The following is a 19649-nucleotide window of genomic DNA, read 5'->3' on the forward strand; positions in this document are numbered from 1 at the left end:
TTATGCCGGGAGCTGCCGCCAGCCGGCACTGACCGCGCTGCCCCGGCGAACGGAAAAACCTCAGCCACGTCCCCCGCAGAGCGGAGCAGCCCAGGTAGGACGGGCACCGGGGAAACTCGCCCTCGCCCCGGCAGACCCACAGCGACCCGGAGCTTTACCGGAGAAAGCAAGGTGCTGCCTGCTCACAGCTACCGCAGCGCTGGGGCGCAAGGAAAGCCAGAAAGCAAGCACGTCTACCTTGACAGGAACCAGAAGACAATTTACAATTGATATGCTGAAGGAAGGGGGCTCGTCTTGGGTTGTCTTTCTTTTTGTTTTGAAGACAGCAGGCACGTTACTCAACACTTTCTGCAACATTAGTTTGGTTACTGCAGGAACCCCGCTTGAACCAGATGTTGCCAGAGGCAAAGTGTCAAAGGAGCAGTGCTCCCTCTCCTGCTGTAAGGACCAGCTTGTCCTGTTCACCATTGTAGCAAAGTTGGGAGACCCAAACATTGCCCAGCTGAAATACAACCTCCTGCTTTGAAACTACGCCCATCCGATCCAAGAAATACTGCCAGACTTGGAAAGCAGTAAGCAATAAGCAGATAGTTTCTACGCTCGACCTCATTCCCAGTAGGGGCGTGCCCACCATCAACGAGAGCTACCCTGCCCTGAACCAGTGCTGGGAACACAAAACGACTGCATTTCCAATGTAAGACATTTCAGAGCCAAGATGGCTGGTGAATTCCACAAAGAAGGATACAGAGAAATTAGTTAAATGGACTTAAACGAGATCATTAACTTACATTCACAATAATACACCTAGGGAAGAAAACATTTTCCAAATGAGATCAATCAAGGTTTACTGCAGAATGAGTAACCAGAGGAAGAAAGGGTGTTAGTGCTCTACTTCTATGTTTAGCATCATTTAGAAAAAGCAAATACAATGCAGAATTTATAAAAGATGTGTGCAATACTAAGTGTACGTACAGTTTGGGGCATTTAGAAAATTAAAGGGTTGGCACCCAGAGCAGAGCTGCCGCAAGCTACAGGAATGGCATGGAAGATCGAGGAAGAAAACTGGAAGATCGAGGAAGAAAACTGGAAGATCGAGGAAGAAAACTGGAGCAGAGGCACCACAGGTAACAGGGTCCCATGTGAAGTTAAATTTGTAACCGTTACATCAATTTTAAAAGGATGCACATCAAACTCCTTGGAAAATGCTAGCTTTGAAGTTGTAACAAGTATTTTCCTGTGGTTCTTTCAAAGTACAAACACTAGACAGCCACCAACAGAAAAACAGACATGCCACATCTCACCTTCCCGACAAGATGCTGTACATCATATACGGCTGTACGATGTATGTGAAGAAAGATGGCCAAGTCACACAAGAAAATGGAGAACACATCTGCATCAATAATGTGAGTGATCACTTATGCCCTTGGAAGACCCGTTGCAGAGTTTATCCAGGCACAGCCTTTTTTACAGTGACACCGTGGTGGCTCTAAAATATGTGTAACCAGTTCTTGAAGAGGCCCCCATACATTACACATTTAAATGAGAGAGTGTGAGCAGTTTGCTGGCACAAACTATTTTTTTAGCCCAAAGTTTCTCTTTCATCACCTCACATCGTCCCCTTTCCCAGCATTTAAGAAGTCTGTTCTAACCTTTTTTCGTAAAGGGGGGCTGAAATCCACTGTCTTGTAAGTAGTCCCATAAGTTGGCCACAGGTTATTTCAACTAATAATTCTAACGTTGACCAGCAGTAGTGTTTTGAAATGCCTGAAATAGAGATGCTTTGGTACAAGTTTACAATACAAAGCAGCTCACTACTACTATTTATTTTGTGTAAAGGACATGTCAGAGAATTGGAAAAGTTTCAGAATTCATTTAAGGACTATTGGATGGAATAGGGCTACAAGGAAAATTATTTAAGCGACCAAACAGGTAAGCGAATTATTGAATTAAGAGAGAAGGAAGATCCGTACCAGTGGATCACTGATAGGTTATTAACATTTTAATTAACAACAAAACATTTGTGTTCATTAAACGTAGATGAACTTTGCAAAGCAAAACAGACACATAGAAGCCAGAAGAACAACGAGGCACCTCTAAGAATGTGAGGCAGGAATCTGGACAAATAAGAGATAGTGCAAGTGGAAATTCATGTTCAGCCAGAATACTGCAAACCCAGGCTGCCTGCGCAGAGACCACGGGACCTACCTGGCAGTGCTGAATTCAGATCTGAGGTTCTCATTAACAGAGGAACACTGACAAAAAGCAAAGCAAATGCAAAGACAAGTCACAAAAATGACTGCAGGAGTTAGAAAAGTAGTAATTAAAAAAAAATAAATCAGTTTATAGGGGGAAGGTTAAAAGTACCAGTTTGTTGAAATAAAAGGGTAGCTACAAGGGGTCATGAGGAGAAGAAAACATCGTAGGTCAAAGTTTTCAGAACAATACAATGTGGGTGTCAAAACACATTGCCTAATTAAGGAAAAATTCCTCAAGTCACTGCACGGACAGGCTTACACTTCCAAACATTATCTTGAATATCTATCCCACAGACTTGCAGTTTCCACAGGGCTATAGCCTCAAGAAGAACACATGTAGAAATGGAATGGAAGAAAATCCACTGCAGATTTATGAAGGTGCAAAAAAAAAAAAAAAAAAAAAAAGGGACATGTATCTGAACATTTGTTTAAAATACAGGAGGGAAGTGGCAAGATTGAGGTGATGATGAGGCAAAACCTGCCAATTTTGTCCGGAATAGACACCAAGAGAACAGCTGGCAGCCCTGCTGCTTGGGACAAGACAGATGCACAGATCCAAATTCTCAGGATCCAGATGATGTGGAGCAGGACGGCGTCCTCATTTCCCCCCACTGTACGTGAAAATACCAGTTTTTCTCCTTTTACAGTAACAGGGCCAAGTCAATAGTCACAGACAATAGACATGCTTGCAGTGCTGAAAATTAACTGCAGGCCTGTTGTAAGGACTCATGACAACTACGTTCAAACATTTCTTCTAGGCAATGAATCATGATGTTTCGTTACTTAAAACCAGCTGAACACCATTTAAAAATAAGCTCTTTTACATTTGATTTACATACCAAGCTTCATGGAAATGTGGCTTTGTACTTTAGGAGAGTTATCCTTGAAAGAAAGGAATTAAATCATGAAATTCAAGTTACTCTATTAAGTAATCTGTAATTTACATTTCCCTTGTATATGAAAATTATGCACCAAAGAAGATTCAAAAATTCAGCGAGCTCTAATCCATGCATCCTTTATTCCATTACAATCACTGTGTTGCATTCTAGCAACAGGACACAAACTGCAATCAATCGCGATCAATTTATACAACAATCTGAGGCTTACAGTACATTTAAGGCCTTTAAATTTGGAAAAATTAGACCTATGCTAGTAGTGTAACAATTTTTAAGTGTCTTGCATTTCTGATGCATAATCTGTGCGATTCCAGTGTCAAAGAATCAAATTACTCCTAAACTAAAAAGATCAGCTCAATGAAAATTTAGTTACATAAATTCATCAAAACATAAATGTGTAAATTTTTTTTTTGTCCTGGAAACTTTATAAAACTTTAATAGCAAAATAATATAGGGATAAAAACATATTTTAACAAAATGTATTCAATCATATACAAACCAGAATTTTGCAGTTTATTGTAACTAGACTTAAATTAAAACTACCAATTAAGAATCTATGCACAATGTAAATTCAAATATGTACAGTACTTTTAAAAAGTCTACAGGAATGCTTTACAGAAGGAAATGTCTGTTATGGCTATTATTCAGACCATCTGAATATTAAAATGAGTTTTCTAGTAGTAAATTTACACATTTATTTTTAAAACAAAAGCAATTTTGTCCCTAGTTCCTTTAAGAATATTCCAGTTATGTTTATACAGGTAATGGAGAGGTCATTACAGAGTTTAGCCCCATATAGTAGCTTGTTTATTTTCAGGAAAAAGTATATTTAAATAATTTACTCGGGAAGATCAGTAAGTTAACAAAAGAACACTAGAAGGGAGGCGGGGGAACTTCATCACAATAACTTTCCAGTTACAATACCACAGCTAGAAACTTTACAGAGGAAGTACTCCCTTAGATTGAACCCATGCCTGATTGTTCAGAACAAGCTGTAGCTCGTAACAGTTGTGTTCTCCACACTGAGAACACTGGGAAAAGAAGTCTTTATAGGACAGAATTATAAACGATCTGAAGTGAGTCAGAGAAAACTGATCTTCGATTAATACAGCACTAGGTAAAAAGTGTCCCCATAAGCAGCTAGTATTCCCACTTCCTTCAGGGCAACAAAGCTAAAAATTGTTGGAATTACAGTAGTTGACCATATTTGTGTGCATTAGTAGAATAATTTCCAGATATAAAAGACAAATTTCATCAGATGTTTGATTAGAACACCCTAAAGACAGGGTATTTCTTCATAGTATAAAGCTATTACAGCTATCCAGTTAAAGCATGTGCAAAACCAGGTAATTTCTTCCGTTCACAGTAACTGAGGTAAAATCAGGTAGGTTTCTTCAGGAGTTGGGAAGTTCATGAGATATGAACTGTTTTAGTCTCTCTAAGTATTGTGCATAAAGCTCTATGTCATTATGCCCAGCCCCTTCCACCCAGAGGGGCTCTACCGCTCGTGGACATCGCTCGTACATGGCCAGGCCGTGGGAGAAATCGATTACCTCGTCTTCGGTACCATGGATTACCAACACAGGAGAGGTTACTTTAGATATCTTGTCAATGCTGGGGGATGAAAAAGAAAAATACAGCTCAGTTTGGGGCTTTACCTTTCAGACCATTAAAGAAAGCAAGCTTAGCTACCGATACATGATCCAGTTACCACTGCATGTTTTTAAATGGCTGCAAAACATTGGAATTGTGCCCAAGTGATATGGAATAAGGCTCACTCCCAAAACACACATGTAAACAGGAGCCTGTGCTCCCATCACCATCATCCCACCAGTTCTAATGACAAGAAGCACGAATGGGCAGCATGCAAATAAAGTCTGGCACACAAAAAAACCCCCAAAAAACCAAAACAGTGAGTATATCTATCACAGAAACCATTGAGGGGCAAGTAAGGTTCCATGGGACATGCTGCCAGTGTGGACTCTTCACATTATACATTATCACCTTCCAGTTTAACAGATTAGGAACTAATTAACTACATTCCAGTCCTAAGACTTCAATAAAAATAAGTCTCAGCCCATGAGGTTTGAACCTGTCTTTAAACCCCCAAATTGGGCAGGTTCAGCTAAAGAAAAACAATCCGTTCCTTGTACTGACTGTGTAAGTTCAAACAACGAGAGAAAAATGTGGGAGAAGAGCATTATGCAAGGGTATTTCACTGCAAACCGAAAGAGGCTCACACAGGATTTTACTTCATGCACCCAACTTCTCACCAACATAGCTGGTGACCCCCTCTCACAGGAAAACCGGTTCAGAGGAAAGGGAAGAGCAACAAAGGCACCTTCACATCTAAGAGTTCAGGCCAAAAACCCCAGTTATGAAGCATACTGGTAGCACATGAACTGCAAAGTGGTAATCAGCAGCTTTCTCCGACTGTCTTCATGCGGGCACCAGCTTTTGTTTCCAGATAGCCATTTCACATTGGTTGTTACCAATAATTCCAGATCAGTGTATAGACACCAAGTGCTGATGAACTCTCAGCTTCCTACCAGCTCCACTTACATCAACCAATGGAAGAACTGGCTCAGGGCATTGGGCAGAATATGGGATGAAGTGGGTGGAAAAACAAGTATCAGTAATATTCAGTCTGAGAGAAGGACAAGTCTATTTCTTTATGCTATCTAATAAAAGGTGTTTGGATTTTCCTGCTCCTGAATAACAAGAAAGCATGCAATTTTGGTATGACTAGAGATTTTACAAAGTGATCAAGGCTGCTTAAAATGATTAAAAAATACAGATGCCAACATACACTGGCTTAAAAAAAGGTTTAAATAAGCTTTATCAAAATATAAAGTTAATTAAAAATTAAGATGTAGACTGAAGCACTAAACCTTACACATAAATCTCAGCATTTAGTATTCTAGAGAACTTTATTCCAGTAAACAGCTAAGTGTAAACACATTTCTGTCTGTCTCAATACTTCTCAAAAAAACCAGGCTTCATGTCCTTTAAAGAGGAAAAGTGTTATTTAAAATTAAAATGCAGCATATTTCACTTTTCCTGCCTGGAACTTGAGTAGTGTGCAACTACACTGAATACAGAAAAATATCCCGAGAACCTAAGAGAGACATCAGAATAATACAGATTGTTTTTTCCATAATTTTCATCCCCAAATTAATATCACAGCCAAATATAAATACTTTATAATCAACGTGCTATATAACCTGAAGACTTAAGCCCATGAAGGGTCTGTCCTCGCGTTCCATGGTGTGACAGACGTGTCAGCTACATACAGCTACAGAGATGTTCATACATGATTTTAGTGGCTAGATACCAAGTTCTCATTTATTGTAGGAAACTAGGAAACCCATTTCACTTCAGTATTTAGATAATGAAACTATTTTTTCCACATATATTCATGGACCATTAAGCTAGATAATATTTGTATTTTGCAGAAAACTGGAAAGCGTCCCATTGCCAACTCAGCGACTCATAAGGCGGTATTTAAACCACACATTAGGCTCACTTAGTATTCTTAGCCACACCGCTCTGCAGCTAGAAAAATCTACAGAGACCAAATTCTCGTGGAGTCCCAACACGAAATGCACATAATAGCAATTCACTGTAGGTGCACACAGAACTATTTTGTTTCCCACCGTGAAGACAGACAGTTGAGCTGCACGCATTCATAAAAGCACACTGCTGTTTATTTTCACTGCTTACAGTACCAGCGAAGTCAGACTGACAGCAAGGAACAGCTCAGTAGGGCAGGAACAAGATACTCAAGTGCTACAGTACGCCCGTTGTCACTGCTCCCCCCTCCCACTTTTTCTTTTTTAAACTGTTATTTGATTTGGCTGGTATCAGCTAATCACTGTTACTTTTGTAATCAGAGCTATTTTAAGGCTTTGTTTTTTCCCCCCCCTCGCAGAAGCATTTGTAAACATTGGATTTCAGGTTTGAGGATGATGAATGAATTGGAGTGTAAGTGTTTCAAATTCTGACTGCACCTTCAACAATTTAATTAATTACCTATTTGGAAGAATTCTAAACATGGGGACTGGATACAGATACTGTGAGAACCGCTATTACTTGGCCACCATTACTTATAGCTGTTTTGGCATACAGATTTATGTCTACAGCCTCCCCCTCCTTCTAATTTTAATCTGTTGTAACCAAAATAAAATAAACATAACAAATGCTATGACTATCCCCCTACTACACTTACAGCAAACATGAACCTTCTGAAGCAAAGCCAAGCTTTGCACAAGACTTCAGCAAGCCTCTGCTTTGTCTTCTCCCTTCCACGGGCCACTTAGCTTTTTAGCTGTGCCTCCCCTCACACACCCCCCACGCACCCACACCCCCCCGCCAGTCTATATACACTGGCTTCCCCTTTCATATTCTCCTCAAATTTAAACTGAGTCAAATGAGAAGTTTTTTAAGATTCCTAGAACATCTGCTATTCCCAGAACCTCTACTATTCCCAAATACTTGGATACTCTAACTTAGGTCTGTTGCAATTCCTTTTCAGCTGGAACACTAGGCTATAAAGGCAACTGTTTTATCTTGAAGCCAGTTGCATATAGCTTTCAGTATGTAAAACATTCTAGGGCTTCTTAAGACAATCTCAAAATCTTCCAAAAGAGGAACAGTAACTTACCTTATTTTGGTCACAGACATTAGGATCTTACACAGCCTCCATCAGGGAGGAACAAATACCAGCCCCTGTACCTTTAGTGATTTTACATGGGCAGCATACCAAAGATGCAGAAGTGTTTTTACTTACAAGGACGAAAGGCAAAGCAACACTAAATGCATTCCCTTGAGATTATACATAAATGCAGAATCAAGCTGAAAAGCGAACCACACCAGTCTAACACTCGAGCCTCTGACCCCCTCGTTTTCTCCCCTTAAAAGCAGCAATTATCTATACCTTTTTCTCTGCCTATCCAGTAAAGCTATTGCAATATTCTAACAAGCAGCTTGAAAACAGCACATCCATTTCATGACATCATATTACCTCCTAAATCAAAGCTGACTGAGATGGTGACAGTGTACAATTACTAATTTGTTAGTCATTAGCCCAAAGGACTTAGTAGTATATTATCGGTTATTAAGCTACTACTCCAAACTTGACAGCACAAAAATCCTGAGATTAACAACCCGTAACACAAAGAACAGAAGAATTAGTTGTAAACATTCAGGCTTTATTTGTTCATCGAGCTGACTACCATGTCAGTTTGAGACTGACATCAGCCTCTTTCTTACGTGGTGAATCTCTGCTTGGATTTAGAAGGTATGCATACCTGAAGTTTAAAATGCAGGTGACAATTCAGTAAAGTTCCCTGGGAGTTACACAACTAGTCCCTTTAAACACCAAAAGAGCATGCTGAGTATAGAGCAACCCTCTTTGCAGCATTTATACGTACCTTGGAAAAGCATCAAAGCAATAGGTTTTCCTAGTGTCAGGAAAAGCTACCCGTAACCCAGACATCAAGGGAGAATGAAGGATTACTGCTGCACACTCGTACCGAGATGCCAGGTCTACTGTAGGGACAGTACCAATACTCTGACCATACAGAATAATGTTCTCAGGACTGACACCATACCTGTAGAGAAAAGAAACATCCCTTTAAAAAAAGACAAGACAAACCACAACACATTTCACATCACAAAAGCAAAACACAAACAAAAGGAGACAGGGATAAAAACCAAAGCATCCCTCCTACCCATTGTAGCTCTTTAAAATCTACTCCTAGGAGACATGTTTAAACTTTAAAACAGTCCAGTAAAGTAAATAATAAAAATATTACACAGGCAGAAGAGAGCTGTCCTGAAAGACGGAATGTCAATTTGTTCGTTAATCTTCAGCGTCTTCGGGAACATCTCTTATCTTTCACTCCACAGCACAGCAAATTATAAATTAGACTTCCCCTCTATCCAGAGTCACTCCCAGGAATTTCAATTAGACATTCTGGAGGCTAACAACCTTTCCACCGTTAAACAAGATAGTTATTCCTCTGCCCACCTTTCTTTCCAAGCAGCTGGAACAAAGAGACCAAACTGCCTTGTTAGAGTAGCTAAAGACAGCAAAGAGCATAAAAATTCAAGAGGATAGTTCTGCTCATTTTATCAATTTCTGATCAGTGTAAGCTATTCCTCATTTTTCTTTTCCAGTTTAAAATACATAAAGCTTATTCTGTAACTATAAAGATACATCATTCCATAAAATTCAGGGTGCACAGGGCATCCTGGATGGCTCCCCAATATTCCTATTCAGTCTGTAAAACTGCCCCAGCTTGTGTGCTGTTTCGCAGCTGCAAAAAGGTTGAGGATAATACTAATTCAGTTTTTACTTAAAGTATGCAAAATATAAGGGAATGTGGAAGGGGCACAGGAGGAGGCGACAGTGGCTAGGAAGAAGTGAAGAGTACAATAGTATTTGGTCACCACAACTTGGTCGGAAAGCTGCAAGTCAAAGCTGTTACTCAGTTCATTACCAAATATTCACCCACAAGATTCCTATGTATAACTCCACTTCCTATTACAAGCTGTATACAGAATAATCAAATGCAGAAAAGAACACATTTCTAGTAGAAAATAATTTGTGCAGAACATGCCTTTTTGCCAGTCTACACTGCCTACAGTCCTGCTGTACTGCTAGGACAATGAAAATCAAACCCAAAATACACCTGGAAGGTTTCAACTTCCTTGCCAAGCTGATAGCGAGATGTACGGCAGGCCTGGGTAGCACTTGACTTTCAAGCAGCTGAATGATGGGGTATGTGCACAAGAGAAAATGACAATGGAAGGACGATCAATTAATAATTAAAATCACAATAGAAGAATCATCCAGTACTAATCGTCCAACTAAAGGCTGTCAACATTGCCTGATTTTACGATGAAGTAAAACTAGACTGGATTGTAGCCTCTGTGAGACTGGAATTTTCTTAATATTTCTATACTGCTGAGCATAAGGGTGCTTTTGGCATCTACTGTAATATGAATAAGCTACTGTATAAAAATATCTCCCTGGAGTAAAATTTTATCCTCTTGGTAACCAAGCAGCAGCTCACGTTGGTGGTCTATTGCCACAGCCATGGCCTGATGTTTTTAAAGAGATGTTGTGAAGCGCTTTTAGGAGAATTTTTTTCTCCCTTACTGTTAGAAATAGTCCAGCGCACAGTAGAGCCCAGTTGATTTTGGTATGCATGTTAACAGGGTTTTTGGAGCAGAGTCTTGTCCTCACAGACTTCATTCCGGCTGCTGGGTGGGGAGGGCTGGAGGCAGCGCATGCATCCAGTCTGCTGATCTACCAGCTGCTGCATGGGATTAAAGCCAGGCAGAAATGCATCCACCATCAGGGAATACAAGAAAATGGGACTGGAACAACATCCTCTACATGGCACTTACATAGGGATGGAATGATACTAGTGCTGGTAGGTTCTGCAATACCATTCTGAACTCCAGTACCATCGTGAGTGTAAAGTCCCTTTTCTAAAAGGTTTACAGTCTAAGCAGAATATGGAAACAGATGTGTGAATGGGAATCACAGGATAACAGAACAGCATAGGGTAGCAAGAGAATTCCTTCAACACATACAGTTGCCTTTCTATGGCAACTTTCTTCAATATTTATCTGCTTTGGATTCATGCTTTCTGATGTTATTTTGTTGCTGAAAAAAACCCTCATATTCTAAGTGGAGCACCTTGCTGCTATGGCAATAGATATTCTAGAAAAAAAATTCAATTTCATAGTATGCCAGTTAAAGCTGGATACAGTCTATAGCATCACTAAAACAACCCAGAGATCTCTCTAAATTTACAGTAGCCCTTCATCACAAAATAAATGCTACAACTATTCAGCATCTAACTCTGCAGAAAGGCAATGTGACAATTTAGACCAAAAAAATCATAAAAGGGTATTAGGACACTGAGCAAGTACACTTGCAGCCTGTCATTAGGTGAAATGTCTCTTCTACTTCATACTCCCACTGACAACTACAAGCATCTCTGGGGCTGTTTTAGTTAGGGACAGTCCAACTTTCCAAGACAGAAGTGTTAGTGTAACAGATTTATCTTTTTAAGCCCTTTACCATTAGGCCATCAATCAGAAGGTGAGACATCAAGCTTACCACAAGCATCAGCAGAAACAGCTGCACATAAAATGTATTTATTGCAAGGCCAAAGGACGTATGACAACTCGTAAGCAAGGGCCATTAATAATTGACACGGGCAAGGTTCTCGGAGCTGAAGGCCAGGGCTCGGCTCAGTGATACCCTGTGTCTTCAGGAACGCCGCCCAGCTGGTGACTCAGCAAGCAGGGTTCAACTGAGGTACAAAATGATCTGAGGATTTTATCTTTAAAATACAATATCCTTTAAGCAAAGGCTGGGTCCCTTCCCCACTCTCTGCAAACTCCCTTGTGGTTTTAGGTTCTTGTGCAACAGGAGTTGAGACACAGAAAGTGACACAGAAGAGTGGAAGAGCAGACATGGGTAAGAGGGTGGCAATGAAAGGGAAACTAAGCGACATAGGAAAAAAGGAAAGAATGTGATAGAAAAATGCAGAAGACATTCTAAGAAAAGAGGAATCCTGCTATAATCTGCTCTCCTATTAAGGAAGAAAGTCCTTCCATCAGCTCCTAAAAATATCTTCCTCGAAACACACAAGCTTTGGTCTCTGTGGAAACAAGAGCTCCATCCGACGGAGTGGGAGACCCAGGCTGGATTTATGGGTATGCTCCTGCACTTCTCCTGTGGTGCCCATCAGAGTACAAAACAAGCAGGGCAACAACGCAATGTGGAAACCAGCCTTCAGCCAAAGCAAAGTAGGAAGCAATTCAGTTACTGTGGGCATATGTAAACTACTGATTTGACAAGGGGAAAAAAAAAAAAAAACAAACCACAAAACAAAGGAGCAAAAGGCAGGCATGCTTCTTCCTCCAAAAGGAAGTCAATGGCCGAGAAGCCCAAAGCTACTGCCGTTTGAAATGATGCAAGCATTTCTGCCCCCCTTCCCCACAAACACTTACAGGTGGCAAAGTTTTCCTCCAAAAGGAAGTCAATGGCCAAGAAGCCCAAAGCTACTGCCATTTAAAATGATGCAAGCATTTCTGCTCCCCTTCCCCACAAACACTTACAGGTGGCAAAGTTCTCCAGCCAAGTCCACTCTCAATAACCCATGAGTATTTATGTGGATTACGGATTACATTTCTTATGCGTGCAGAAAAAAACCCAGCTCTCTTCACAAGCATTACAGCCATCTGCACCTACCACTTCCCAATCCAGGCCAGCTCTAGCTAAGGCACCAACACACTTCACAGTTAACAGTAACATGGTGTTTTTTTTTTTCCTTCCCTGTGTTACTGCCTCAATTTATACAAATTAGATTTACCAGCAGTTCTGGTCTCCTTATGCCAACAGGAATTATATGCGCAGAAGTTGGCTATTAAGAATCCACCCCCCAGACTCTTCTACTTACTTCTGCACAGAGTAAGAAGAGACCTGGGTCACACCGACGTGTCAGCGGGACAGGGAGATCGGGAATATTGCTGACTGAGTACAGGGAAGGACGATGGGACACAATTATGTCTAGTTCAGTCTGCTTGGCTGTGGCTCGGGCTGCATCCCCCCTCAGTTTCCTCACACAACACAGATGATGGTATCAATTGCCTTTGTAAAGTACTTCATGTTTTCTGGCTGACAGCACTATATACACACTATGTATTATCATAAAGCATCTTTAATTATGAGCATAGGATACTGATTCCACCCCTCAGCCCCCTCCGCTCAGGGCTTCAGCTTTGAGTAATACAGATGGAAAGTTTACCATTGCTATTTTTACTCTCTCCTTACCAAGTTGCAAGCGCCGGCGGAATGCTGCTTCAGGGACTACAGACACATCCCACAGCTGAAGCCCTGCAATGTTCAGGGCCGAAGTTACAGCATCCGTGCCAATCCTCAAAGGTGCTAAGTACATATTCATTAATGAGGCCGGTTCTTTTTTCAGGCTTACTGAATCAGTGAAGTTAACTCCACTTCATATTTTCAGTTTTGAAGTTTTACGGTATTTGCTATGCCAATATCCCTTACCTAAACTGGAAAGCATATAGAACAGCATGGATATAGCAACAGCAACAAATTCATTTCCAAAAAAACAGTCACGGTAACTATCTAGGCAGAGCATTTTGACTACACAACCCCCATTTCGTAATGCTCTCGAGACCTACTGTATAACTGCTACTAAACACAGGCAGCTCCTGGTGGTCAAGTTCTTCCTTACAACACCGTACGTAAAGATAAATGGCAGGAAAACAAGGTAACTAGCTCCGGCGTTCTTACAAGCAGACGGAGTTTGAAACTGTGCACTCCCCGCTCAAGGAAACACCACAACGAAATAATTCATTTTCAAGACACAAAGAAAATCCAGCATACATCAGGAATGACACAAATCATGCCACATTTGGAGGAAACCGTGACTTCTAGAGTATTTTCACTAGTGCATACATGTGCTCAGTTCTAACAAGACCTTCACAGGCTATTCTTCAAGGCTTTTTCTTCCCGTTTATACAACCCCATTTGTCACGACATACTATTCCTTCCCTTTTTCAAAACACATCATCTCTAAACTTTACAATCCAAAGAAATTTAGATGGCTTGTTAAGAAACACAGATAGGTTTTTCTATAGCATCATTATACAATTCCATAAGATACGCACCTACCTTTTCAGAAATTAAGTTGCTATTTAATCTGGTATGAATCTAAAAATCTAATTTTGGGGGTGGAAAAGAAAACCAAAAATCCTCAAGTAAAAATCCCACACGGAGATTGCATACCTTGAACAAGAGTTTACACTGTAGGACCTTTACGTTAAAAAAACCTCAGCAAAATTGGTCAGTAAGTATCATTGCAAGTAATTTACAGTATCAGAACAGAACACTGACATTCACGTTGTGCTTCAGCAAGTACCACTCCAGCATATCAGCCAAAAACCCACGGAAATTACAGATTTTCAGCCTAAATGCCAACACTAAATTGAGAGCAAGGCATTAGATTAAGGATTTTTGGTGTTAACCACAACAACAACTGTCAAATGAGAAAGATCAGAATTATTTCAGGATTCACAGGAAACCCTGGCACACAGCAAGAGTCCCTGTGCCAGTTTCTCACTCCAGTTCCCTTGCATTCACACAAACACAGGTCTGAAATTCTTCACTGTTTTACTGAGCACAGTAGACACTGGTTCTTGTAACTACGCGTTGTCTTCTTCCTCCTCTACCTCCTTGCTGTCCAAGCCTACAAGAACTGCGTCATTCAAGTTCAGGTACAGCAGACTCTGACTTTACATTTTCGCTGTAGTCAGAACCAAAAACGGTTTGCATAGTATTCTGGCTTAAGAAGTTGAAAAAAAAAAAAAAATTGGCATATATCCCAGCGCACTGTCACAGGAGCAGACAAGTAATTCCACAAATGTGTTCACACTCAAAATAATTTCAATGGCTGCCAGAGAAGTTTAATCAAGGAATCTGCCACAGTTTTATACCACTATTATTTTACTGCCACACCAGACAGTCATTTGGCTATGGTATGGAGAAGCCCCAGTGCTATTCAGTATAGGCCAACTAATACTGGTGTTACAGAAGGAACCTATGACTCTTGAAAATGCCCTCTTAAAGGCTATTTTGGAAGCTCATTATTTGCAAATATCACACCAGTACAGGCTTGCTGGACTATGTGACCGCAGTGCTAATCCAGTGACGTACCAGCTCTTCTTTTCACATCAATAAATGGACAAAGTAGAAGCAACTTCTAGGCCCTTCTTAGGGTATCATTTGCACTGCAGGAACTTAATTATACCAAAGCATGAATCACTACAACTGCTTCTTGATTACTGTCTTGTGATAATCAGTGATCTGTTTATCAAACATTGAGAACTGTGCTCAAAGTTCAACCAAGTCCTAACAAGGATATTAAATATCACCGGTGAGCTGAAGCGACCGTGACAAAAGCAGGTGATCTACACGCTGCTGGGTAGCGAAGCCACTGCAGGTTTGCCCTGAACAACCAGGGTAGGCAAAGGAAGGCTATTTCACGGCATTCCCTGGTGCAACCTGTAATGAAATTACATTTAAAATTGACTGGATTATGCTAATCTACACTGAGTAGCTTTGGGGGGAGGGTTAGGTGTCTTTTTCTGTTTTAAATAAAATCCAAACAGTACTAGTTCCTCTAAAAAAATTGCTCCGTTTTCAAAGGAGCCTTTTACAACCTTATATTACCTTGTGTTCACCTGCCTTGAACACAGGCTCCTGAAGAGGTTATGTTGTGAAGCAGGAAACACCTTCCCTAACTAAAGTGAATCTGCTCAGGACTCGGAGCAAAACCAAGCACTCCTCAAGAGTAAATCCATTCCCCTCCTTCTTTCCCCCAGCTTCACCATTATAGGCAAGTTCCTTCTCCCCCTTCAATACCCATTTTGTTGGAGGATTTCATGCCACACCACACGTTTCTGAGCCAGCTGACCACTGGCGAGCAAGCCAGGAGGGAGCAGGTCCCGTCTGACTCAGAAATCAGCCTCTATCCTCACAATCATCTACAGTTAATGATCCCCCAGTAAACATCGTTTGACAAACGTGATCAGACTGCACCCACCCATTCTAATTTTTCAAGCATTTTTCAGAAATAAAGAGTCAAAAGAGAAGTGAACCATAAGAGCATAAAAAATATAATAGATAGTATGCATCATCAGCCAGGAAAAGAGACTTCTGCAAACTTGCATTCTGGAAAAAAATCTCTTCCAAGCTAGCTGAACAGTAGCAAAATGTTGTGATACAAAAAACAGAATGGGCAGATAATATGCAATCTGTGCTGGCAGATCCTTTTTAAATTTTATTTAAGGAATTACAAAGTAAAACCTCCTTTGTTTTCTCTTGTACTGAGAACCCAACTGTATTTACAACACGACTTTTTACCACCACAGTAACCCAGAATACTAATTTTTGGTGTTTGGTTTATGTGAGGTTGCTCATTTGTGTACCACATGAACTAGCAGTTCTATGTATAAACAACAAACAGATTTGGAACAGTTGCTTCTGCCTGACTGAGGGTTTGTTGTGGCTTTGTTTTGGTTTTTTTCCCCCCCCTTTCTCCCTAGATAGCAGGGAATGAGGAAACAGTTTTCAATTAAATGTGCATTGAAATCTAAGCAGGAATTTGTGCCATGGGCATGCTGATATAAGAGAACAGAACTTTGCCTCTACAATCACTAGTTCTTTCATATCAAGCAAAAGTTAGCAAGAAGGCCACTGACAAGCAAAACCAGACTCTCGTAGAACATCCAACAAACATGAGCAATGATGTGGCTGAGCCTTCTGTCTGACCTCCTAGCGTTATCACCCCACTACTTTATGACAGAAGGTGAATAACGCTCCAATACTCACTGTTCGTTCATGCAGTGAGAGGAAGGGAGCACTTTGCTAAATGAAGTCCTAAATGAACCCCCTAAGTGTTGGAGGTTTATTTCATCTCCCTGATCACAGGGAGCAAATGCAATCCAAAACCACTGTAAACTGAAAGACAAGCAGCTAGGAACAGTGGAAACAAGAGTTAAACACATGGATACCTTCAAACGTAACTCCCATGGCCCCCAACCTTCCTTGCTTTAGCAACCTTAAAATCAGCTACAGTTCTGAAGCCAGCCCTGTGTTACAAGGTTAAGGTTTTGAAGATACACCTATGCTCCCTACTCTGCATAGTTTCTTGCTTCTCCCAAAGCGCTTTCTTAGAGCAACCTTGATTCACACCATTCCATCGCAAGACATAACGGGTAGATGGCTACTAAAAAGAATCTCTCACTCCAGTTATTTTTAAAATAGAGAGCTGGAGTTAACTTTAACAAAGTATTTTGCATTTAATTACGATGCTCTGTAGCAATGCAATACATAAGTCTCAAGCTTTATTTCTCAAAGACAGAAAACCTTTACTGGCCACTAAGAACTATCTCCATTGACCACAGTATGAATAATTCACAAAAACTCAGTCAGCTACATTCTATTATATACTCTTTACTGTAACCAGTGTACAAAATCTATATGGCCAGTCTCTGAGGTACATTTAAATAACCTGAGACAGGAGAGAAAATTATGTTACTTCCACAGAGAAGCTCAGTCTATAGTATCTTCTGGAGTGAGGAATTCATTACCTTCACCCCCAGCTTCTCTCTCATCTCTATCCTGCTGCGGTATTTTTATTTCAGCTGCACACATTGTACTCTCTGTTTTATAATACAGCAGAGCTAAGACAGATGAGCATACTCCTCACAACGTTTAACAACATGACATTAAAACTTTGACCATCTTTTTACTGTGGCAAAAAGCCTGCACTTTTTACTTTGGACATCCCACACTCAAAAGCTGAAAGAAGAAATAAACTACTCCCTAAAATTGTACTCCTATAGGCATTGTCATGAAGAACAAGATTTGATGATATCCATGTACCTAAACACAGTATCTTTTTATATAAAGACTTCAGGTAAAACAAGGATGTGTCAACTAACACAGAAACTGTGCTTGAAAAAAGCCTCCCCTGCTTCCCTAGGAAGCTTTAAAAAAAAAAAAAACCCAAACCCGAGTGCAAATATTAACACTGGTTATGCAGTCCCACAAGTTTTGTGCTTTCATAGCTGTTTCTTAGATTTCAGTTACTTCCAAACCGGAGAGCCTTGCCTTATTTCTGAGGCTGAAAATTCAGTGAGCCAATGCATCCTGGCTCGCCTCCCGAGCCCATCGCATAACCCTCCTCACCACCCTTGGCTCAGCGCTGGGAGACCAAGCCTTTACAAGCCTGGAGGAAGCAATCTTGCTGCTCTCCAACAGTTCTGAAAGCTTTTTTGTTCAGGAGCACTGTATTATTCCTTCAGTACTCCCATCTGTTTACTGGAGCACCTCAAGCTTGAGCACTGCTCTTATCCTGACTCCTCTTCACATCAAACACAACATGAACTTTCTGACGCGTTTCCCTTACCTCTACATACCTATGGCACCATGCAATAGTTTAAAGCCATCCTGCCGCAGCACTAACTGCCACAAGCTGCGCCTAGGCAAGGCTTAAGCCTCTGACTCATGAGTTGGGATTACTTATCTGAGAAGGAGCAACAATGGCTTTTGACCCGCGCTGCTGCCTGCTCCACCCATTCCCAACATTTCTACCCTTTCATCAGGTACTGCTCAGAAAGCAGGGAATAATTGCTCAAGCGCACAAACCAGAACAGTCAAGGCAAAGAGAAATGGCACCAGTTAAGTTTTCTTTAAATATATCAGGCTCCGGTTTCTGAAAACACAGTTATCACTGTTTAAGTTTATAACGAAACAAGACTAACCCTAAATTGTAATCAAAGTGCAAAGCTCACCTAAAAATAAAAGCAAAAGTATACGTGAATTCTGCTCAAGGCAATTGTCTAGATGTTCTAGTAGAATTAAATGTTTCACTAAGCTGGAAGTAATCCTTTGGAGCCTAATATCAGGAAGACAGGGGTGGGGGGGAGAAACAACAATGACAAACAAAAAAAAAAATATCAAAGTACACCACTCAAACTTTGATACCTATAAGGCTTGGCCCTGGAACTACTCAGGTAACTACTCCCACCACTGAATTAAAAGGAAACCACTTAACTCTCTTTTTGGGGGGGTGGCGGAGGGTGTCTGTTTTGTGGTTTGTTTGGGCGTGGTGGGTTTTCTGCCATTCTTGCCTTCCTTCTGCATTCTCTCTCACCTGTTTATTGTAATTTCATTTATGTTTCAGTCACCAAGTAAAAGCTATTTCATCTACAGGTTTTACAAAGAACCTCACGTTTTCAAGGATTAAGCATTGAATGACTAGTTTTGCTACAATTCTTTGACATAGCTTACAAGCCATTAAACATGAAATACACGGCGTTGACGCAGAGTTTTCCTTACGTCACTTACAGACAATCACAACTATATCCAGAAAACAAGCTGATAAAAAAAGATGCAGGTATTATCCCCAAAATGCTAATGGAGGAGAACAAAGAAAAAGTTGAACTGTCTCAACACCACCAGGTGCTTGTATCCAAAATCCTATTACGGCAGACAAAGTTAAAGCCATTTTCACACTGTTCTTCAAAGATCCCTGGAAATCTGAATGCAGTCTCTCCCGCAGAGCACCAGAGCCCAAGTCCGAGAGGATTACACGGGAGCTGGAATGGGTAAGACCTTGCGAGTAGGCAAGCAGACAAACTGGATGCATCATTTCTTCCCATCCAGAAAAATTAATATAGCTATGGCATTGATTTTGAGTCTCCAACAGAAAGGGGATAAGAGGGCAGAAAGGAGGACAAGAACAGCAGAGAGGTCCCGACACAAAAGTGATTGGTACCAATGAACTGGTCTAATATTCCTAAAAAGAACCTACTGCGGATGAATGCATCTGTCCCCAGTATATGAATATTTTATCAGCCAGCATTATATGAAGATGAC

General features: G+C 40.8%; 1 protein-coding gene across 1 annotated transcript in view; it reads right to left on the bottom strand.

Annotated features, from left to right (window-relative positions):
* Nucleotides 1-4545: 4545 nt before the first annotated feature.
* The window catches only part of ABHD17C (abhydrolase domain containing 17C, depalmitoylase), a 28597-nt gene continuing 13493 nt past the window's right edge, over nucleotides 4546-19649 (bottom strand). Inside the window, exons 2-3 of the mRNA XM_009644053.2 lie at nucleotides 8584-8763; nucleotides 4546-4765 (exon numbers count right to left, since the gene is read on the bottom strand). Coding sequence (XP_009642348.1) covers nucleotides 4546-4765; nucleotides 8584-8763 — 400 coding nt within the window. The remainder of the gene's footprint in view (nucleotides 4766-8583; nucleotides 8764-19649) is intronic.

The sequence above is a fragment of the Egretta garzetta genome, unplaced genomic scaffold, assembly GCF_000687185.1.
Source record: "Egretta garzetta isolate BGI_Z169 unplaced genomic scaffold, ASM68718v1 scaffold287, whole genome shotgun sequence".
NCBI lineage: Eukaryota > Metazoa > Chordata > Aves > Pelecaniformes > Ardeidae > Egretta > Egretta garzetta.